Source organism: Tachysurus fulvidraco, chromosome 2 (genome assembly GCF_022655615.1).
Source record: "Tachysurus fulvidraco isolate hzauxx_2018 chromosome 2, HZAU_PFXX_2.0, whole genome shotgun sequence".
Classification (NCBI taxonomy): Eukaryota; Metazoa; Chordata; class Actinopteri; order Siluriformes; family Bagridae; genus Tachysurus; species Tachysurus fulvidraco.
Window position 1 is genome coordinate 40203839 of NC_062519.1, and position 24095 is coordinate 40227933.

Here is a 24095-nt window from a genome sequence, read left to right on the forward strand (position 1 = left end):
ATAGATAGATAGATAGATAGATAGATAGACAGACAGATAAACATAGATAGATAGACAGATAAACATAGATAGATAGATAGATAGATAGATAGATAGATAGATAGATAGATAGATAGATAGATAGATAGATAGATAGATAGATAGATAGATAAACATAGATAGATAGATAGATAGATAGATAGATAGATAGATAGATAGATAGATAGATAGATAGATAGATAGATAGATAGAAAAACAGACAGATAGACAGACAGACAGACAGACAGACAGACAGACAGATAGATAGATAGATAGATAGATAGATAGATAGATAGATAGATAGACAGATAAACATAGATAGATAGACAGATAAACATAGATAGATAGATAGATAGATAGATAGATAGATAGATAGATAGATAGATAGATAGATAGATAGATAGAAAAACAGACAGATAGATAGATAAACAGACAGACAGATAGATAAACAGACAGATAGATAGATAGATAGATAAACAGACAGATAGATAGATAGATAAACAGACAGAGATAGACAGAAACATAGATAGATAGATAGATAGATAGATAGATAGATAGATAGATAGATAGATAGATAGATAGATAGATAGATAGATAGACAGAAAAACAGACAGATAGATAGATAAACAGACAGACAGATAGATAGATAGATAGATCGATAGATAGATAGATAGATAGATAGATAGATAGATAGATAGATAGATAGATAGATAGATAGAAAAACAGACAGATAGATAGATAAACAGACAGACAGATAGATAAACAGACAGATAGATAGATAGATAAACAGACAGATAGATAGATAGATAAACAGACAGATAGATAGACAGATAAACATAGATAGATAGATAGATAGATAGATAGATAGATAGATAGATAGATAGATAGATAGATAGATAGATAGAAAAACAGACAGATAGATAGATAAACAGACAGACAGATAGATAGATAGATAAACATAGATAGATAGATAGATAGATAGATAGATAGATAGATAGATAGATAGATAGATAGATAGATAGATGCTGTAAATGTAAATAATGATTATACCTTTATCAGCAGAGCAAAGTACTCTCCTTCGATGTAGTTGTCAGTTTTCAGGTAGATTTCACGTAGCTCGCTCGCTCCCACCGGATTATATTTGGAGTTGAACTTGTCGAAACGATGAAACGTCTGCCTGCCCTGTGTGAGATTAACGTCGGCTCGGGTTAGAGTCAAAGTGCGGAGAATGACAGACTTTTTCCCACCAGGGTTAGATGGCTCACAGTGCTGCACGTGTGGATTAAACATATACGCCACCGATAAAACGTCTTAAAAATCCTAAAAGTCCGACGTCCTTTTAAATAATAGACCTTTTATAAGATAAGATTACAGAACAACCCAAAAGTGTTTTATTCCTCTTATACCACAGCAACTACATAAGAATGACATATTGTATTATTATAAAAACAAAGTCTTATTTTTTAGCCTTTCATAGCTGCATTGAACGTCTCAGGAAAGAGCTGCTTTTAATAAGACTCCTTTTAATGAGACTTCTTCCAAACATGCTCCTTACGGAGAAGTAGAGGGCTCGGAATCTCCTGTCAGTATGTCATGTATAGATACTCTAACATCTCGGATGCCCCTTTTCCACCGAGGCAGTTTGAGTGCAGGTTCGGAGACTAATTTAGAACCAGTTCTTTCTTTTACGACCGCCAAAGCACCGGCTCTGAACCAGGAAAAGTGGTTCTTAAGTAGCACCAAAACGTTGCTGGTCTAGACTTAAGAACTGCTTGCGTCAGGGGCTGTGGGCGGGGCTACTGTTAGCGCATTTGATAATGTACCTTAAGTTTACTAATGTTTAATACACTTTTACTTTACTGCAATATGATCAGTTATCAGCACACATGACAGTAGGTAGCTACATGCTAAGGCGAACTTTTTTCTGTGTTAATGATAAAATAACGTTATGTATTTTCTCGATTACAACCTCCGTTTATACAGATTACATGGAGTTGCACGTACACGTTGGATCGCCGCGTTTGGATGCCGATGTAGGTTCACAAAGCCATGAGCATTAACAGTAAAGCAACATCCGACATTGTTGTTGTGTTTGTGTTTGTCGCTGCTCCGCTAACGTTGCTGTGTAACGTGACACGTATACAGTGACCTCACACTCGGCTCTGTGATGCTCTCTAACTGATGGAAAGACAAACCGGTTCTTAGAAGGTTCGCCAGTGGAAGCAACTTTGACCCAGCACCAGCACTAGCTCTGAACCAGCCCCCGGGTCTTTCTGGTGGAAAAGGGGTATTTAACAGCTGAAATGCCACAGCAGCAGAAATGATCTAATTTGTCTCTATGACATTCCTGTGCTGTGTCAGAGATGTTTAAATTTACATTATATTTATTACATACAGATGTCAGAACATCTCAAATATGATCAATCACAAACGTAATCCCTACACGACAACCCGAGGCTTATAACAGACCAGATTTTTAAAGCATTCCTTTTTTTTTTTTTATTCCACAACCAATCCCAGTCTTCAAAAGAATTTGTTTACCTAGTAACAGGTTAAGCCCCGCCCCCTCTCTAAGATAGACCTTGTTGTGTTCTCCTTAGTCGGAGTTGCTCTGAGATCTGAGGTCCTGAATCACTCTGAAGATAAGATTCCTAATTAGATGTTTTTAAGCTAAATCAGGAGCTCTCTGAGATCAGTATTAGACTCTTTATGAAAAAGGGCTCTAAGGGTTTTAATCTGATTACAGGGAATCTCTGATTAATTAGAAAGCGGACCGCTGTGGCTCGTGGATTACTGTGAGGACCTTAGGGTCAGATCGGTAGCGACTGACGGATCTGTGATATCTGTATGGTGTTAAAAATAGGAAAGCGTGGGTTCAGTGACTTAAAGGTGGGGTCTTCGTTGTTTGATAACCAATGTCGACATTTGAAATCACCAAAACAAACACGCCCCTAACCCAAATGGGTCCCACCCCTGTATCGATAGCTCCGCCCACACATACATACGTGACCCAGGCGACTGACAGAAAGAAACGTGTCTATCATAGCTGAAGGGAAGAACAATACGATTGCAGATAAACAAACAAGCAAAAATGCCACACAAGCATAATCATGTAAAGGACAAAGGCATATATTAGTTCTGTGTAACAAAGCAAAACCGACGTTACTCACCTATCGAGAAGGAAAAAAGCGCCTCGGCGTGTTAAGTAAAGTCGGCCACATATTCACAGGTCGGAGTTTCCCGAGTCAATAACTCCTGAGCTAAACGCTGTTACTACACAAATAACACCTCTTTTCTATCGTAGTAATGTAGAGACGCAGCTACAACCCAATTTCCCTCAAAATCAGCTTTCCTCCACGGTGGACAAAATACACAAGTGTGGACGACTGAGGGACAGATTCCAAGGGACCGTCTGCAATGTGCAAAACCCGAAAAGCGAATACTACAAAAACAGTCAATAATTTGACTGTAATACACTGTACTGTCATCAGATTCAGCTCACACATCACCGATGTCCCGATAGTTAAACACTTATTTGGGGGAAATGTCTTTTCATTTTGAGGGAATTATTTTCATATTAAAAAAATCAACTTTACTTAAGTCCCTCGGCGTCTCATCACAGACCTCATAACTCCTTCAGTTCTCTCCAGCGCTGGAAAGCTGATCCTATATTAACACGTCCTACTGCTTGCCTTATCGTAAGCCTTTCTTCGCTTTCTTTCTTTGTTTTTATCCACCATGTCAATGTTAAAACAAGACACGTCCCTTTCTGCTCATTGGCTACACGTTAGTTTTGTTTTTGTTTTGATTGGAGGCCCAACACAGTTTTCTGAAGCATTTCTCAAACGACGGAGACCCCACCTTTAATCCTGTATCGTGACAATGCAAAATGCCAAGGAGGCACCTGGAAGCGCTTACAGCATGGACGTCCAGCGAGTCCACAGTGAGGTCATAAGGATCCATGTTGAGGTTGTTGAAAACCTGTTTGAGGCTCAGTCTCTGCCCGGCCTTCTCCAGGACCACGCGCTCTGCGTCCGTCTTATACGTGCTCTGGATGAAGTTAAGCAGATGTTTCTGGTTCATACAGGCTGCAGCGTGGATGTGAGTATCGACCTGTGAATCGCAGAAAGGACGGATTTACGAATGCAGCGCACGGTGACGCACGGCTGGAACGGTACGTGAAAAGTAACGGAGATGCAAATCGCACCTTCCTGACGTTATAGAAATCTCGATGTGGGACTCCTTTGAGTTCTTTGAGCTCGGCCATTTCATTGAGCATCTCATGCAGGTAGAACTTCGAGCTCAGGAAGTTCAGTCGTCTGTGACAGTATGTCTTTCTGGCACAGGAGAAAAGATCACAGAGCAAAATGGTGAATGTTTTTGGTTTTTGTTTTGTTTTGTTTGCGTGTTGACATGCTGATGAGTTGATCTGGATTCAACGTAGTCAGAGATCAAAATAGGAATAAATTAAATAAATAAATAAATAAATAAATAAATAAATAAATAAATAGCAGCCTGTGTCTCAAATGTTCCTGTAAAAACCACACCTCCTAGAGGCGGGGTTTTTAACAGGATAACAGGCGTCCCTTTTCTATTTGTTATTGTTTATCTTAAATGTAAAACCTGCCCTCATGGGAGGAGAACTTCACTCACGTGGGTCCGTCTACGATCATGGCCAGGACGTGGCTCATGTCGATGGCGAACGTCTCGAGGTCAGGGTACGGCAAACAGTGGGGTCTGTTCTCCTTGAGAGCCGTTGCACTCTCGAACACGTGTACAATCCCGTCCCTCATTTTCAGCTCGTAGTTCAGGTTCTCCGGAATATTCTCCATGCTGTAAGGGTCTTCTCCTTCCTGAGGGCATGGGCAAATGTCTGCGCAGTGCAGATTACCAAGTAAAGTACAACACGGAAAAAAAAAATGACAATAAATTAATTAATTAAATTAAATATTTCTTGTAAACAGTGTCCAAGGAAGACACAGCTACCTGGCAGGACTTCGTCTTCCTCTCTCCACTTCAGGTTCTCGGCACTGCGCAGGAACCTGGCGGTGGTCTGAGGGAAACGGTGGTACGCCAGCTTGGAATATTTCTCCCGGATGAATAGCGCCTTCAGAAGACTTTTAGCCGCTTGCTCGTAGTCTTCCACGGTGATCTGGTATAAGGGGTAGTCCGTGATTTGATCAGAAGTTAGCTAAAGCTAGCTAAATATTCTTCAAAGTCACACCCATAAAAAATATAAATAAAAACACCAACCAAGAGCTCCTGAGAAACTAACAGGTCATGCTTAAAAAATCACTAACAGCACCTTTAACGACAAATAAACTGAGTAATTAAACAAACACTCACCCCAGCACAGTAATCGCCACTGATGGTGACTCTCTGGTACTCGGGAAAGTTGTCTGGGATGGAGGGACAGATGGTGGACGGGGAGACGAGCGGAGTTGGTGTGGCTCTTGCCCAGTCCACACAAACAGGGATTTGCATGGACTGAGATCGAATGATCTTCAAACTCTTCTTCCTGTACATCCGATGAGAAACGCATCTTATTTTAATGCGTCGGGTTTTTAACAGTGACATTTTAGTGCTGATTAGCGCCATCTGATGACTGTAAGAGAAACAGCATTTGGAATAGAAACTGGTGAGTTTTTCCTGTTGGGTGTGGGGCTAATTTCTGGGCTGGAAAAATGTGAACAGAACCCTGAAATAAAAAAAAACTACACGGATCCACTGCATCCGAATTTAATGCCTCGACTTTATTCATAAACTCTATTATTGTTACCGGTTTGGAAACACGTTGACAGATTACAGACCGCCCCTTTAATCGTTTGAAGTCGTAGTTTATTCGTTTACAACTGAATTCGTTTGCAGATCTAGAGCTCGGTGTGTGTCTGTGTTATCTAAAGACTACTGCATTGTGTAAACGGTTTTGTGTTTTTCGTTCTTTTCTTCATGGCAGGCTTAAAAGATACACGTGGTTTGGTCAAGGTTTAGTAATATCAGATTCTAAACAGCCAGGATTCGTCGTTAACCCTGGAGTGAAGTAGAAACCTCAAACTACACGACCCAGTATCTGTTTACACAGGTTACATATCTTAAGTGCTGTATATCCTGCTGTAACACCTGCCCCGCAGGTATGTGCCCATGCCTACCTCTTAGCCGTCTCCTCGGAGTGCTGTTCGGCCAGCTCTCTGAGGAGCTCCCTCTCCTTGGCCTGCTGGAGGCCGATGGGACAGTCTTCGGGCACGGTGTACATGGAGATGGCATCTTTATTCTCCTCCTCCTTCAGAGCAGAGGCGTAGACCTTCTCAGCTAGCAGGCGCACCTCCTCGTCCACGTCGCTCAGAGTGACCTTAGGGAACTGCCGTGGCATTTCTGCAGAAACACAGCAAACGCTATTCACTCTCTGTGACTGGAACTGTACTGCCGGTGGCGCTCACGTTCACGACGGCAGTAAACGTTCGAATGGTAGCGAACGGTATCGGATGGAGCCGCCGCGAGACTTGAATCTATACCCTCCTTGCAGAGACGTGACGATACAGCTCTATACATCGGCGTCTCTTAGGACACGTTCCTCTGTACGATCTCTTTTGTTTGCGATAGAAAAAAAAAAAAAAAGTGCCGCAAGGAGCCTCACGGTTGTCACGCTTGTAATCACCCCTGACATTTGAACAGGCGCTCGTACTTATTTATTTATTTATCTATTATTTTTGACGGCTCCTGTCAACACCGTGGCTGGAAATAGTATCGGATTGCCTGCTGCGTTTCGACACTACGCTCCTGCCGTGCTGCCAGAAACCTGGTCAGTGGGACAGAAGAACACCGATCTATAATTATGTAGAAGTATAAATCCGTGATGGTAAAACACACACATGCCAGAAGCACAATAAGTGAGTGAGTGTAGGGGGAGACTCTAAAAAGGGGGAGGAGTTACGAGTGTTTTTTGGGGAAAAAACTGAACCAAAAAAAACAAAAACAAAAAATAACTGAACAGATCTAAAATAAAAGAAAACAATTTTTTATAAACTCTAAGACTTGTGACAAGAAAAAACAAACTAGGTGCAGGAACATTTGAAAGGAAGTGAAAAATAAAAATAAATAAACCTATTTGCTGTAAAAAAAAAAAAATTATATATATATATATATATATATATATATAAAAAGTTCTCATATGTTTAAATCAAATTTGAGAGCGCTGTGGAGACTTCTGGAAATGTTTTAAATGATTTAACAGAAGAGAGAACAACGTGAGAGGGAACATGATGAGAAAGATAACGGAGCAGACGTCGTCTTTTTTTATATCTCTTTTTTCTCAACTTTCTGAGAGAGAGAGAAAGAGAGAGAGAGAGCGAGAGAGAGAGAATGAGTTCAGTGTGTTGCCTGTCCACATGAACCAGGTTAGAATACGAGACAAAACCCTCTCAGACCCTCAGCCCTCCTCATTCAGTGCTGCTGTATCAGTAACACTGCTCTATTGGCTGTGTGAGAACCAGAGCCAGCCTTCGGTGTCCTTTCTCACGGAGAAATGTCAAGGTTTCGCATTCCGACCAGACCTGTTAAGGAGCACACACGTATATAAACACACACACACACACACACACACACACACACACACACACACACACACACACACACACACACACATATATTCCTGCCATGCCAGCTTTGTGTTGTGCTGCTCTGCTGCTCCCCCCCTCCTCTCTCTCTCTCTCTCTCACACATACACACTCTCACTCTCACACTTGCTCAACATGTCCCAAACCAGCACACACACACACACACACACACGCACACACACACACACACACACACACACACACACACACCAGCACAATGCTTCATTCCCACTCCAGGTTAATAATTCATTACGCTCTTATCTAACTAAAAAAAAAACACAAAACCGGACGCTGTACTAAGGAAAGCCGGGAGCTCCTTGCTTTCTGCAGTGTCATACAGCCTAGCCTGTGCTCCGAGCACCGTGGCATTTCTCAGCTATCCTGCGCTGCCGAGGACGCCTTTACGACCCTCTGACGCAGGATAAGAGACTCCACAGCTGTGCCCATTAATCTTCCTCCTACGCTACGGGATCGATTATGATGTGAGAGGAAGAGCGCTCATCCTTACCATCAGCTCTTGTTACAGCCATTTCAGCTCCAGCTTCAGTTCTGTGTGAGTGTGTGTGTGAGTGTGTGTGTGTGTGTGTGTGTGTGTATATGCGCATGTGTTGTGTCTCAGGTCCGGTCGCACTCTGAGCCGCTGCTACGTAGCGTGCAGTGCTTTTGTTTTCTTCAGCGTCCCCGTCTCTCTCTCTCCCTCTATTTTAAGAGGCTAACGGCATCATTTTTCGCAAGAGCCTCTAATCCTGTGCGCCTGTCAGCACACAGAGACCTCCAGCTCGGACCGTAAGGCTCGCTTACGCTGACCTCAACGTCCCCCACACACACCCCATGTATAATCTGTTCCTGCTTTCCTCAGGATCACCGCACAGCTTCGTCCCGTCCCGTCCCATCAGTCACTCCTCCTTCACAAAACTCCAGGACTCACGACTAATCCGTTCCTTTCTTCCAGTCAATTGTTTACTATTACTTTTAATTTTATGCTTACGTTCTAATTTACGATCCAAATAAGACGAATATCTGCTTTGTAAACTATTTTTTTTTCCTTCATCAGTTTTTCAATCCTGTGTAGTATGTGAGGCAAATCTGTAATGAACAACAACTGACACTAGGGGGCGAATTTAGCTTTCCGACCGGCGTATCTGGAATTAGCGTGCGAGTTTAGTTCTCGAATCCGATTGGTCAGATGGTGCGGGATCAGTTTCTATTAGAGCAGGTTCAGAGTAATGGGCTTGTACTGATATTTTATTGTTTCTATAGCAACGACTTACTTACACAATTGATTAATTGTTAAGGTATGATACGACGTGATGGATGAATTTCGCTGGGCTTCGACTTTCTAACAAATCAAATATAAACAGTTGTAAAGCTAATTTTTGTTTTCTTTGTTTTTTTGAGAGATTATAAAATTTTGAGAGATTATAAAACGGGATTTAACGTGAGCGTTTCGATCGACGTCGACCTTCCGTGACGTTACAATAGAACGACGAAATTAAATAACGTGTCGTTTTTTTAATACCTACAAATTGTAATTGTTTAAAAAAAAAAAACTATCGCAGAAGAGAAATAAAACACTAACTATAATTATGTGCTGTATTTAATTTCGAGGTGGAAACCGGAAGTGAATCTGGAATCGCTTAAAAGTTTGCGCACCCTTCACAATTTTCTGCATAAATTTGACCAGATCTTAAATCAAATAAAGCAAAAATGTTATAGTTTTAATATTTTGTTTATTTATTTATTGTGAAGCGATCCGACGTTTAATATATTTGTCTGTAATACGGTTGAAGTTATTTCTGCTCAATACGGCAATAGGGACACGTCGGTTACTGAAAACAAAGATTGTGTACTTTTTATTTTAATAAATAAATGAAAGTAAAAACGTATGCATTTGTTGTTTTTTGTTCGTTTACTCGATCTGCTTTATCTTCTATGTTCCAGGGCAAACGTATGCAGAAATGAATAGAACTGTAAAGGGTAAAGTAATAAATACTGCAAGAAATTTGAACTCCTCAGAACTTTGCTATAATTAACAGGCTGGTTTTTTTTTCCTTCTTTCGATCAACTAAAAGCTGATGTAAAATTGTGTGTAAGAATGGATTATGTATTATATCCCGGCGCTTGACTGACTCGCGCCACACTCGCGGCCTTAACCCTGGCGCTTGGAACACGAGCATCGAGGCTGAAAATAAATATTACTGCCGGTCAATAACTGGGCTTGTAACAGATCCCTGTATTAGTCTCTGTGCAACAACTGCAACTTAGCTGATGACACAGAGACTTGTGGCACGCACACACACACACACACACACACACACATACACACACACACACACACACACGACACGCCGGCTCTGTTTACAGCATGAAGAATAGTATAATCCTCTCTATTGCGAAAGCTCGATCTGCACATGGCGTATACGAGACGACCGTGTGCGCGTGTTGGCGGGGGGGTAAGAGACAGGGTGTTTTGAGGATTATGTTAGCCGCCTGTTTGTTGTTATTGCTTCTAATTACTGACCATCGTCTCAGCTGCCTTTATCCGCCTCACCAAACAAGACTCTGGTCCGCAGGAGCTGAAACTCTTTCCTTTCTTGATGTCCTTTTAGAGCTAAACTTAGATTTAAGCGGCTTCTCCGAGGCGCTTGAATAAATCCGGGTGGTTATTATGGAGTAATGTTACGTCACATTAAATAACCATGTAGGTTCTTTTTGTGCTACGAAAACAGCTCTGACTCCTCGTGGCCTGGACTGCACAAGACCTCAGAAGGTGGAACGTGGGATCTGGCACTGAGTCGTTAGCAGCAGATCCTTTAATCCTGTAATTTGGGAGGTGGGACCTCCATGTTTATGAAGCACATCCCACAGAGGGAGTCTGGAAGCCAAGTCAACTCTGTGTCATGTTCCTAAACAGGCACAGTGCTGACACAAGTGTTTACGGCTCTGGGTTGTTGACCAGAGGATCTGGGGTCAAGCCACTGGTCATGACTGACCCTGTGCTCTGTCCTCAACCTGTGTGGTAGCTCAGTGGTTATGGTGTTGGGCTACTGATCGGAAGGTCATGGGTTCAAACCCCAGGTCCACCAAGCTGCCACTGCTGGGCCCCTGAGCAATGCCCTTAACCCTCAGTTGCAAGTCACTCTGGATAAGGGCTGTCTGCTAAATGCCATAAATGTAAAAAAATGTTAAAACCTCCAAAGGGGATACGTGAAGAAAGAATTTCACTGTGCTGTAATGTACATGTGACAAAAGAAAGGCCTTTATTTCGCTGTGTGACGCTCATTATCCTGCCTGAAAGAGGACACTACCATTAACCATTAAAACGTGAATCTGTCTTGCTGCATTGTTTATGTAGATGGAACGTGTCAAAGTAACATCTACATAAAAGTAGGACACAAGGTTTCCATAGTAGAACATTGCCCAGAGCTACACACTGTCTCTGCTGATCCAGCTTCCTCCCATAATGCATCCAGGTGCATCTGATCAAAGTGCCCAGTGATGTCAAACACCGTTTATCTTCCTGACCAATCAGGCAGCAGAAAAAAAAAATGATAGAAGGCAGAACAAGTCTTCATGCCAGTGAGTGAATATGAGGAGCTCGATGCTTAAACCGTAACTGTGGGGTTTTTTTCGCAGGAGATTACGCAGGAAGCTGTAAATTTGACCGATGAAATGTTTACAGACTATTTCATTTCTGAAATTTAGGTCAGGTGCAGCCACAGCCCTCGTGTACGACCCTAACAAGATTATACAGAAGAAAAGAATTTCACTGTGCTGTAATATGAACTTCTTGTTGATGTCTAGCTAGCAAGCGGACCCTTTCTTCTTCAGCTAGCAACTTAACTGCGCTTTGGGATGATGCTAAAGAGGAGAGACTGAAAATTAAACAAGACGGCAGACTAACAGCAGAAACTTTAATCCAGATGTCAGGGAGCAAAGAAAGCTGTTGATTGGCTGTGTCTATTTGTACAAGTCCCTTTGAAGAAGCAGTTACTATAGAAACGGTGACGACTTAGACCGAGTGCTTTAACATAAACATAATATAACAAATATTAATAAGTACAGTATATGGTAGCGTCGTTATGGTAACAGTACATACAAATGGTAGCTTTACTGAAACGTACCTATATTATATTTCCTGGTATATATATATATAGGTTTGAAATTTGAATCTCGAAGCTCCGCCCCCTGGATCTGACTGACAGGAGGTGCATCCAAAACATAAACAAGCTTAAACTTAATACAGTTTCGCTAAAGGCTCAGTGAGATGTTTTTTTATTATGTTCCGCCAAGTTCCTCCTGGTTATTTGTAGGTCATCTATCGCACCTTTAATTCATAAATGGCGTATAACGGAACCGCCGTTTGTATGACACACGACGTATAACGTAGTACAATTTGATCCGATTGCCGTAATCGCTCGTGAACTCCAAAAACAGAAGCACAGTCATGTTTTTCTCTCTGAATCTCCGAGCTAGTGGAATGGAGCTGTAATAAAATGAACTGAGGTTCAGGTTGTGCCTTGCGCTCTCTTCCTCATTGATCAGGAGGAGCGGATCAGATGGCTGGCTGAGGGATTTGAGCTTTATGGAAGATTAATGCGATGCGGCACGGATCTTAATGGCCTCAGCTCTGTCTGGTAGAAGAGCTCAGGCTCTGTGTGGAGGCATGGATACGACCTAAACGTTCTAAACACAGGGGAAATTGAAGCTCATTTCTAATCGATCGTTACCTCTGTGAATTCGGGCACATCAGTCAGATGCTCCACATTTCAACACAAGGTCGAGAGACAAGAGCAAAAAAAAAATGGTACGCCAACAATAACATCCAACGAAAACACAATTCCATATTTCTTCACTGCTAATTTAAATGGATTTAAGAGTAAATGTAGATGAAATGATCAGTATGAAGAGCTGTGGAAATATTTGTAATATAATGATATTTTTGACAGACAGACAGACAGACAGACAGACATACCTGAGTCTCCTCTGTTCCGCTGTGTCAGAGGAAGAGACAGACAGACAGACAGACAGACAGAGATACAGACAGACAGATACCCGAGTCTCCTCTGTTCCGCTGTGTCAGAGGAAGAGACAGACAGACAGACAGACAGACAGAGATACAGACAGACAGATACCCGAGTCTCCTCTGTTCCGCTGTGTCAGAGGAAGAGACAGACAGACAGACAGACAGACAGAGATACAGACAGACAGATACCCGAGTCTCCTCTGTTCCGCTGTGTCAGAGGAAGAGACAGACAGACAAAGACAGACAAAGACAGACAGTCAGACAGATACCTGAGTCTCATCTGTTCCACTGTGTCAGAGGAAAAGACAGACAGACAGAGATACAGACAGACAGAGAGACAGCTACCTGAGTCTCCTCTGTTCCGCGGTGTCAGAGGAAGAGACAGACAGAAAGACAGACAGACAGACAGATACCGGAGTCTCCTCTGTTCCGCGGTGTCAGAGGAAGAGACAGACAGACAGAGAGTCAGACAGACAGACAGATAGCGGAATCTCCTCTGTTTTCCGCTGTCAGAGGAAGAGACAGACAGTCAGACAGACAGACAGAGATACAGACAGACAGACAGATACCTGAGTCTCATCTGTTCTGCTGTGTCAGAGAAAAATACAGACAGACAGACAGACAGACAGACAGACAAACAGACAGACAGAGATACAGACAGACAGAGATACAGACAGACACACAGAGAGAGATACAGACAGACAGACAGACAGACAGATACCAGAGTCTCCTCAGTTCCGCTGTGTCAGAGGAAGAGACAGACAGACAGAGAGTCAGACAGACAGACAGGCAGACAGATAGCGGAATCTCCTCTGTTCCGCTGTCAGAGGAAGAGACAGACAGTCAGACAGACAGACAGAGATACAGACAGACAGACAGATACCTGAGTCTCATCTGTTCCGCTGTGTCAGAGAAAAATACAGACAGACAGAGATACAGACAGACAGAGATACAGACAGACAGAGATACAGACAGACACACAGAGAGAGATACAGACAGACAGACAGACAGACAGATACCTGAGTCTCCTCTGTTCCGCGGTGTCAGAGGAAGAGAAGCGCCACCTCTCAGCATCACGAAGAAAACTGCAACCGAATTATTGACCATTTATTATTACGCTAGACCACAGATTACCGTTCTGTGAGAAGTGCAGAAGGGAAACACACACACACACACACACACATACACACACACACAAACACACACACACACAGAAAAGTCATCTTAATAACCTGATAAACAAACCGCTTCGCTTACCTGTTCAGAATCAGTTCAGAATCAGATCAGAATCAGAATCAGGTTTTTTGGCCCTGTGAGTCGACACACAGGAGGAATTCGGTTCCAGACTCAATATTACCGTCCTGTATTCCCTTTATTATTCACTGTATTCCTCCTGACATCTCTCTCTCTCTCTCTCTCTCTCTCTCTCTCTCTCCCTCCTCCTCCTCCTCCTCTTTATTAATCTCCCGGATGTAAAAATAAGAAACTGTAGCCTTTTAATCGGGCGGAACCAAAAAAACAAAACCCAAACTTATGAGTGAATGACGCGGGAACCAATCACCGACCAGATTTACACGGCCACACGTGATTGACACACACTTACCCCTATATGATTGGACATATTTAAAAAGAGGCTGGTTTAATCAAGTAACCGACTATTACCCCAGGTTGCCAGGTACACGTTTTACACCCGGGTCAGTTTATAACTAGTAAGTATGAGAATCCTAGGAGTTTTTGGACATATTTAGCACATTCAGAATTATGTGAAGTATTTTCTTAACACAAAACAGTGAATACTATATGTACAATAAGTCGAGAACAATAAGATAATATAATAAGATAATAAGATAATATATCAAGGAAAAATCACTTTAGATACTCAGTTTAGTTTTGTAGTTCATCTCGTGCAGGGAAAAGTATTATTTGTTCATGAATTTTTCTGTATATGCTTTTTTTTTTGGACGTCGAGTTTCTCTCGAAACTTACGTCTCGATCTACGTTGCGCTTAAGATCATTAGCATCAGCAGCATCATGTTTTTGGCTCATTACAAGCAGCAACAACAAGCAGCATCTCATGAACACATTAAAACTCATTACATGCTCTGACTTTCTGGTTCTAAAGGAAATACAACATATAATATATATAAATCACAGCTCTGAAGCTATTGCTCCAAGATCTCAATGAAGCAAGAGCTGCTTCTGAATTAACAAAGCAGGTCTGTTCTAACCCCTAAAATACGACACTGCAACTCATAACTGAACCTAATGACATTTCTCATGATGCAAACTGCAAGCAGGACTTCTGGGAAAGCCTGAGTCATGGTAACAAGCATGGCCTCACCATGCATTATAGACAAAAAGCCTTATGGGAGTACAAGAGACTGTGTATACTGAAGTCTTTAAACAGTCCTGTAGCACTGGACAATTTGTTTGCTGGAACGGACGCTTAGATGCATGCGTTAGATTCATTGCATTAATGCTTTGGAGTTTTGTTCTCCAACACAAAAAGTAAAGTCATATGTTCATGTTTTGTGTTAGTAGTTAGAGTAAAAAAGTAGTGAATTAAAGGGGAAAAAGTGGATCGGTAGAAATTGGGTTGTGTAACTACAGTATAGTGAATATAAATGACATAAAATAAAAGGCTGCTTTTATTGTGTGACTTTACTTAAGTGTTGTAATAATAATAATAATAATAATAATAATAATAATAATAACAATAATAACAATAATAACAATAATAACAATAATTATTATTATTGTTATTATTGTTATTATTATTATTATTATTAGGGGGCACGGTGGCTTAGTGGTTAGCACATTCGCCTCACACCTCCATGGGTTGGGGGTTCGATTCCCGCCTCCGCCTTGTGTGTGTGGAGTTTGCATGTTCTCTCCGTGCCTCAGGGATTTCCTCCGATTTCCTCCCCTGGTCCAAAGACATGCATGGTAGGTTGATTGGCATCTCTGGAAAATTGTCCGTAGTGTGTGAGTGAATGAGAGTGTGTGTGTGTGCCCTGCGATGGGTTGGCACTCCGTCCAGGGTGTATCCTCCTGCCTTGATGCCCGATGACGCCTGAGATAGGCACAGGCTCCCCGTGAAGTTTGGATAAGCGGTAGAAAATGAATGAATTATTATTATTGTTGTTGTTGTTGTTGTTTTTGTTGTTGTTATTGTTATAATATCTGCAATAGATTATTTTAAGACCTTGATATTCAGAAAAATATTATATAATGTAATTTTTTTGAATATTGCAATACATTGTCAATAGTAGTCATGAGTTTTGGAGTCTGGTGCTGGTTTTATTGAGTTGATTTTTGTGTTTTGTTTTGTTTTGTTTTAGTTTGTGTTTTGTTTCGTTTTGTTTTTACAGTGTTGCATTTGGCAACTTTTTAGATCCTTTTATTAACTTTAATTCCTAACAACCAATCACTGATCACTATCATTACTGTAGATTGTTCTTTGCTTTAAACTTGTCTTACATGCGTTACATTAACATTTATTCATTTAGCAGACCCTGTTGTCCAAAACAACTCCTTCTATTTATTTATTAACTTATTTACTTATTTGTTTGTTTGTTTGTTTGCTTGTTTTTTACATTTAGTGTGGACAGCAAAGTAAGAATTTCATTGTGCAGGGATACATGCTTTCTGTCTGTGCATATGACAATAAACACTTAGAACTTTGAAATGAGGGATTACAAACAAAACGATATATCGGGTGGAGGACAAAATAAGTAGTGCTAACATATTAATTTTATATTGATAGAGGAGCAAACTGCACAAAGAAACCTAACCCTTTTTTATAGAGTGGAGACAATTTAGGTGTTAGTTAAGTGTCCATTCACAAACAAATACACTTACAAATACACATCGAGTGATAAGAATCGATTTCTTCGGTTTATTTTTGGGCTTCTCGCTACCACTTCATCTTTGATCTTGTTGTTGTTGTAGTTTTAGGGCCACACTTGGCAACCCTAAGTCTCTCTCTCTCTCTCTCTCTCTCTCTCTCTCTCTCTCTCTCTCTCTCTCACTCTCTCTCTGAAATTTCATAAATATGATTCAATTTATTTAACAAAATTTAAACGGCTTGATTAAATGGAATTAAAAAATAATAATAAGCTGAAAGATATCTAAAAGACGATGCTATGAAGCATAAAATAAGTCGTAGTAAGACGGAATACATGTATATGAACGAGAGGGAAGGAAGTAGAACAGTGAGGTTACAGTGGGCTGAGGTCAAGGAGGTGCAGGAGTTTAAGGATTTGGGGTCAACCGTACAGTGTGACGGGGAGTGTGGAAAAGAGGAGGAGAGGCAAAAGTGTCAGAAGTGTTGTGTGTGTGACAGAAGAGTGTCAGGTGTGTTGTGTGTGTGTGACAGATGAGTGTCAGGTGTGTTGTGTGTGTGACAGATGAGTGTCAGAATTGTTGTGTGTGTGTGTGTGTGTGTGTGACAGAAGAGTGTCAGCAAGAATCAAAGAAAAGTGTAGAAGGCAGTAATGAGAGCAGCTCTGGTTAGAGACTGTAGCAGTAAGGAAAAGGCATGAGGCAGAGATGAGGAGGTAGAAGAGACGAGGATGTTGAGGTTCACTTTAGGTTTTGTTTACAAGGACAGAGAGGATAGATTGAGATGATTTGGACATGTACAGAGGTGCGAGATGCTTATAGTGGTAGAAGGATGTTGGAGATAGAGCTGCCAGGTAAGAGGTCAAGAGGAAGGCCAAAGAGGAGATATATGGATGTGTTAACTGAGAACATGAGTGATGCAAGAGTAGAGGATGCTGAGGATAGAGTAGGAGGAAACTGATAATTCACTGTGATTATTATTATTATTATTATTATTATTATTATTATTATTATTTTAGTGTTTTAAGTCACTGAGAAAACATGATACTCAAACAGACCTGCTGTTTAAAATATCTTTCTGTGATTGGACGAACCTCCTGTCAGTCATTTATATGCGGGTCATTCTAGAAACGTATAGGGCGGGGCTTCCGGAACGTGGTCAAAAGCAAAGAATAATAAAATAAAATAATAATAAAATAATCTTAACGTTTTCACCTTTAGAAGAGCAGTGAAAAAAATAATGAGAATTCTGCTCCTCCATAAATAATAAATAAGACCATTATAATCACAACAACCATAATATAACAAAAAAATAATAATTTTTAACACGAATTGTTTTCTAATACCACCACTAGGTGGCGCTCTAGATTTGCATATAGTAAAGATCCTTATTCGAGCTGTAGAATAACTCCATGGTGGATCATTAGCCCTGAATTAACCCTGAGAAGGTCATCAGTCACATGGGAAGTTCAACAACCTTTCTCTGGAACATCCTTCCACATATATCTACTAAGTCTTTAAAGAAAAAAGAGAAAAACACAAGAAATTCAGTCCAAAAAAGTGACATATATATATATATGTCAGTGGGCAGAGCAAAGCCAGGCATGTATTAATACCGTTTGTCTGGTTGTGTGTTTACTTTTAAAACTGGCTGTGGTTAAAGGAACTTTATAGAGAACTTTGTTTCATGGGTTTTTTTAATGGTCACCAGACAAAGATTAGACTCAGTAATGAGATCCATGTCGACTTTATGGGCATGTTTAGCAATTATTCCTAACAAAATGTAAAAGAAAAAATATTGTGGTGTGATTGCGAAACATTTTCGTAGCACCCTGGAAAGGATTCTAAACCGATGGGTACGGTGTGAAATAACACAACATCCAGGTACGAACCTGCTTCTGCAGCACAAGATCACAGAAATGACTGAGAAAAAGTACACAAGGTTACATAAAAAGCTCAGATTACGACCTCAATAGAACTGTTGCTCTTTAGAATCCAGTTTTATTTTATAGGCTGGGAGCCGTGGCCCTTAATGAAGAAGAAGAACGGGGCATAGAAGCCTTTATTATCACCACATACACATTACAGCACAGTGGAATACTTTTCTTCACATACCCCGACTGAGGAGGTTGGGGTCAGAGTGCAGGGGCAGCTATGATACAGCGCCCCTGGAGCACGGAGGGTTGAGGGCCTTGCTCAAGGGCCCAGCAGTGGCAGCTTGGCTGTGCTGGGCCTTGTACCCCGATCCTCTGATCAACAACCCAGAGCCTTAACCAGTAGAGCCACGACTGCCCCTTTTTTTTCTTTTTTTTTTTTAGAATGTGGGGTCGCAGGGGGACGTGATGTCTTTCCTTCTTCTTTTGCTTTTTATTGGAGATCATTTAGATCAAATCTTAATTTTGATCCATTAGATTCAAACCGTTATTGTAAACTTAAACGTATAAATAATGTTAACTACAGTAACAAAAATTAAACCAGGAAGTGATGTTAATATGATGCTTCATACCTACAGCTGCTTCAGTGATAAAAAAATATGGCTTGAATAGTGTGTGTGTGTGTGTGTGTGTGTGTGTGTGTGTGTGTGTGTGTGTGTGTGTGTGTGTGGCTGATGTTGTTTATTGGCAGCTTGTTGTTGAGGGAATGAGGTTTGGATTAAACCTGAGCATAAAAGCCCAATAACTCCAATAAGGCTCAAAACAGAAAAATACAATTAATCGGTTTTATAATATCGGGTTAATATATATATATATATATATATATTTTTTTTTCTAAGCATTTTGCAAAGCAAAGAATGTTGCTCATAAAAATGACTCCATCTTGAACGTCGTCCAAAACGTACTTCCATGTTTTTCGAGTTCTATAGGAGTCATCACATTGTTTTTCGAGGGGCTTTTCTATTAAAACAGCATGACTGCGACCATAAAAGTGCATAGCTAAAGTTCCTTCTCATTAAGCCCGGAATGGTAATTATGTGTTTAAGAGGAATGTCCTATGGTGTGCCTGTCTGAAAGCCCTTTCCTCTACATCTCTGAGGAATGCGACCCAAAATACCCCCCATCACACACACACACTCCTTCCACCCCCTCAGAGAGCAGCATCCTTTATAGACCATCTGCCTTCCATCACACAAGCTTCCAGTCCATGATTTGAATTGAAAGCTTACACCTCCGTTCGCACCAGGTCTCGGCGTCCGATCTCTTTCTGATCAAAAGATAGAAGGCAGAGAACCCTGTGTGTGTCGTGTTGTGTTATATTGTCACAACAGAACAAATACGATCTTCACGACAACATTTCTTTGTTTTATTTGAAGTTTATTAGATGACCATGTACGTTACCTCGACATACAGAAATCGACCACATTTACAAATATATTATTACAGACATAAAACGTATTCTATCACCGCACCGCGCAAACAAACGACAGACAACAACGATATACAACAATGCCCATATTCCTTTGAATCCTTTACAAAAATATCTCTCTATAAAGTAGTACAAAGTATAAAACAATTAAATAACAATATCTTGACAATATATATTTTTTGGCATATATACATATACTGGGAGTAAAAAAATACATATGGATTGCACATATCTCTATACAAAACAATAATAATAATAATGTTCAAGTAGCGTGGCGATCCTTTACGGACCGAGAAAGGCATTTTATAAATTCAAAATCTAAATCTAAAGCATTCATCCCTTATACAGTGTCCAGAAAGGTGTAGAGTTTATGATGGAAAAGGTTCAAGGCCATGGTGTTGTTCTTAAAAATCCTTTGAATCTCCTCAAAACGAACAATTCACGTCTTTCCCTGTCCGATATGACGGATTAAAGTCCGGAGTTTGTCTTGTTTTGTGTCTCCGAGACAGAAAATAAATCGCTGTGCACTCGCGATGCGTTCGGTTCCCATAATCCTACTGAATAGTTCACCTGACGAGCAGGGAAATTCTGTCCCTTTAGAGGAGTTTCGATGTTCATCCTCACTTCCTGTGGCCTTTCCACTCCACTCCACTCCACTCCTCCTGGAGGGATCAGTGCACCGATCCTACACTTCCCCACCACCCCAGAAAGTTGCAGTGCTCCACCACAGAACTCTGATTCTGTCTCTCATTCACAGTGCTTACAGAACAGCTGTTGGTTTTTTGCGCTTCGGTCGATCCGCGGCTGCTGTCCCAGCCGCTCGCCTTGCGAAAGAATGTGCCGGAGAACTCTTGGCAGGAGAAATCTCAGCGTTCCAGTCCCTCAGCTGGCGTCCGGTCCTGCTCATGTCCGTCTGAGCAGAGCTTCCAGCTTGTGCAGCCTCCATACTGGCTGCACGTGGCCACCCTGGATCTCTAACTTCATCTGCCTCTCGGGGACGGATCTACGCCTGCGCCCGTAGCCCAGCGGGCTTATCTTATCGACGGGGGCGGTACTGACTTTCAGCTTGTTGTTGAGCTGGTGCAGGCGGTGTGCCAAGTCGTGTACCGTGCACGTGCCCAGTGAGCAGCCTGACCTCCGTGACTGGTTGACAGAGTTTTTGGAGCGCTTGGTTCGTACACCGAAACCAGTGCTGAAAGAGACGAGATGAAAGAAGCATGTTCATTAGTGAAGGTCTTACTTTTTTATGATTTATTTTTTTCAAATTAGACACGGAATGAATTCGTACTGTGGTAATAAATCCGTTACCTGGAATGTGGAAGCAGGGTGTCTTTGACATCATCTGGGCGAACAAATTGCCCGGGCTGTGCTTCTCTCAGTGCAGACAGACTACTCAGATCCCTTCTTGTCCTCTGGAGCCCAATGCTGATGCAGATAAGAAGACGTCGATTAGACTGGAAATCATTCAGGTGTATCTGTGTGTTCCTTTATTAATCCGTTTGTAATAAGAGGACTCACCTTCTTTTTAAAACTTGGCTGAGGTCGAGTTTTGCGCTGTCCACACTGGGCGTGACAGTCAGCAGCAGACAGCAGTAGAAGTAGAAGGACAGAACAATCGCTTTCATTTTGACTGAAATCTGTGGGGAAACATAAGAGGGGAAAAACGTTTAGCATTAAACTTTAAAATGCAGCATCAGGTCCATGCAGCTCCAAATATCACTCTGCCAACGTTAAGTCAAACCAAACTCTGCTTTGCAGCCCAAAAAGTCACAAGAGTCCAAAAGCCGGTCCAGAAAAAAAAAAAAAAAGTAAAAACAGAAGGTCATGCTCTGTGCAAATAAGTAATCTAGTCATCTGAACAGAGGAGAAAAAGGACAAAGGGTACAGAGAGAGGATGTCAGAGCTCTACAAACGTATGAGCTTTAATCTCCCTGCAGCTTGTCTGACTGGACTCAACTCCACTATTACATCAGCTGCACTGCTTAAAAACTTCTTCACAGCCAAAGTGCAAAAGTGCAAAAGTGAACACCGGTGCAAGTGTTTTATTTTAAAAAAATAGCAACACCTTACAACACACACACAGAGATAATACCTGCACTTATATAACCAGTCTAATCAAATAAAAAGGTCTGACCTAAATAAAGAGTAGAATGCACTATTGAGTGGTGTAGAAGTGGTGTAGAATATGTTCATACCTGGGTTTTTCAGGTTAAGCTTGCAAGTCTTTTACAAGTCTCCGTACAGACGCAGTAATCCAACTGCTCCGTCTCTTTCTGTGTCTTCACGCAGCTGTGACACTCGGCTATTAGTCTGAATCTCCACACCAGGCGTCAGGGCATTTATACTGAAAGTGTAGTAGGAGGAGTCTCTCTCTCCCTCCCTCTCTCTGTCTCTCTCACACACACACACACACACACACACACACACACACACACACACACACACACACACACACACACACACACACACACACAAAAACACTCCTACTACACCACCACCACCACCACCACTCACCCACCCAAGCCAGGATTTCCAGTCTGCAGCAGTTCCCAAACATGAGGAATATTACAAACACTTTGCAATTCTATACTTCTGTGTTTTCTTTTTTTTAATTTCATCTCAATGCAGGTTAGAAATACCAAAACCCATGAGTCACCTTTAAGGGATGGATAATTACGTAAATAAGGATCTAGTGCCTACATGTCCGACACGTTGAAAATAAAAAACGAAAACACTAAATCAATTGTCCTCCTGGTATTATTGCTCATGGCTGAGGTATTCGGGAGGGTGAAGGATCAAGTGAAATGTGTGCGGACTCACAGACGACAAATCTGGACACAGTTTTGTTTGGATGAACTTCGGCACTGGAACCTTATTTTGGCTTTAATTACAAAAATGAGTATTAAAAAAACAGCCGTGTTATTAACACTTTATAACAAGTCAGTGTGCTTAAAAACAGCCATGTTATAAACACTTTATAACAAATCAGTGTGCTTGTGTGGTTCCGTCGCTAAGCAGTACTTACGGTTATCCTGAATTTTTAGCATTAAAAAAATATTATTTATGAGTAATAACACTCCAGTTTTCTAAAACATTTAAGAGGCACATGGGTTAATATCATGTCAAACCGGGTATCAAGCAGATGTTGATTACAAGCCCCTCGAGAGGTGAACAATTTCAGCAAGAAAAATACCATTCGAATGAATCCGTCTTATTTATTTAAATATTTCAAAAGCAACAGTTGACTTGAGCCTGGTTGTTATGCATAACACATCATACACGATTACTTACTGAATCATGCTTGGCGTTTATAATCCTGGTCCTTAAAATGAAGCACGGGGATCTAAAACCCGAGCTTGAGATGTTTTTCTTTATTGACTTGAGATTCAAATCTTAAAGTCTTAAATATAAACATCTTGCTAGTCTCCGATTCCAAAGGTTTAACAAGAAGTGCTTCCTTAGTCTAGTAAACAGCCTAATCGTTTGAGCGACGCATGAATAAAGCTAAAAAGTAAAAAATAATAATAATAATAATAATTAGATCTTGACTATGTTTGGACTTGGATCTTGAATTGGCCCTGATCTCCATTAAGGCTCATCTTCTAGTCTCAAGAATATGTCTTGAATACAGTTCAAGTTATTTTATTTATGAGCTGTGTTGACTGATCACTTGATTAATCCAAATCTCAACAACTCAATTATTTAGGCTATAAATAATGAAAAACTTTATTTAAAAAAATTTCCCAAAAATTTTTTAGAGTAAACTTTCTTTTTGACTCAAATGCTCAACCCCATTCAAATAAATCTGTGGGGTTGGATTTTTATTTATTTATTTACTTACTTACTTACTTACTTACTTACTTACATTTAAATGGGTGCCTTGAGAAGTCGTGGTATCTGAAATGACTAAGCAATACCGAATAAATCTTTAACGTTCTTGGTGTAATGTGTTATGTAAATATTTCTCTGAAATCCCGACAGATATTTAGGAATGCGAATACATTACTTCAGTCTTATGAATCGATGACTGTCAGCGTGTGCATCATTTATTTGGATCATAGTGTTGGAATTTCCTGTGATTGTTTTATCTTGCTCTTTGACAGACAAACACGGCCATGTGTAAAAGAACGTGACACTCGCAGGGCTACGTTACAGCCGGGACATAACGACCGTTTGGAAATTTTAATTGACTCCAGATGAAATGTAATTGCCATGAACCACATTGTTTTATC

General features: G+C 40.9%; 2 protein-coding genes across 12 annotated transcripts in view; both read right to left on the reverse strand.

Annotated features, from left to right (window-relative positions):
• Positions 1 to 14119, reverse strand: part of ampd3a (adenosine monophosphate deaminase 3a) — a 23285-nt gene extending 9166 nt beyond the window's left edge. The window contains exons 1-9 of one of the 11 annotated variants that reach the window (XM_027153155.2): positions 13915 to 14119; positions 13677 to 13742; positions 6168 to 6390; positions 5365 to 5623; positions 5005 to 5170; positions 4672 to 4891; positions 4226 to 4355; positions 3937 to 4131; positions 1069 to 1200 (exon numbers count right to left, since the gene is read on the reverse strand). In XM_027153155.2, coding sequence (XP_027008956.1) covers positions 1069 to 1200; positions 3937 to 4131; positions 4226 to 4355; positions 4672 to 4891; positions 5005 to 5170; positions 5365 to 5623; positions 6168 to 6390; positions 13677 to 13731 — 1380 coding nt within the window. In that variant the 5' untranslated portion in view covers positions 13732 to 13742; positions 13915 to 14119. Of the gene's footprint in view, positions 1 to 1068; positions 1201 to 3936; positions 4132 to 4225; positions 4356 to 4671; positions 4892 to 5004; positions 5171 to 5364; positions 5624 to 6167; positions 6391 to 8139; positions 9088 to 12606; positions 12719 to 13002; positions 13046 to 13676; positions 13882 to 13914 lie in introns of those variants that run through there. The other 10 variants (XM_027153163.2, XM_027153160.2, XM_027153166.2 and 7 more) reach the window with 10 other exon arrangements.
• Positions 14120 to 19790: 5671 nt separating this feature from the next.
• adma (adrenomedullin a) lies at positions 19791 to 22217 on the reverse strand. Its single transcript, XM_027153032.2, has 4 exons — positions 22059 to 22217; positions 21382 to 21500; positions 21172 to 21288; positions 19791 to 21055 (listed from the first exon to the last, which is right to left on the reverse strand). Exons 2-4 carry the CDS (start codon positions 21486 to 21488, stop codon positions 20767 to 20769), a joined length of 513 nt encoding a protein of 170 aa, XP_027008833.1. The 5' UTR covers positions 21489 to 21500; positions 22059 to 22217; the 3' UTR covers positions 19791 to 20766.
• Positions 22218 to 24095: the final 1878 nt, after the last annotated feature.

Coding starts and splice junctions, on each gene's coding strand:
- adma (XM_027153032.2), bottom strand. CDS start 21,488: ATGAAAGCGATTGTTCTGTCCTTCTACTTCTACTGCTGTCTGCTGCTG. Junction 21,289..21,381: donor AGCCAAGTTTTAAAAAGAAG/GTGAGTCCTCTT, acceptor TATCTGCATCAG/CATTGGGCTCCAGAGGACAA. Junction 21,056..21,171: donor ACCCTGCTTCCACATTCCAG/GTAACGGATTTA, acceptor CGTCTCTTTCAG/CACTGGTTTCGGTGTACGAA.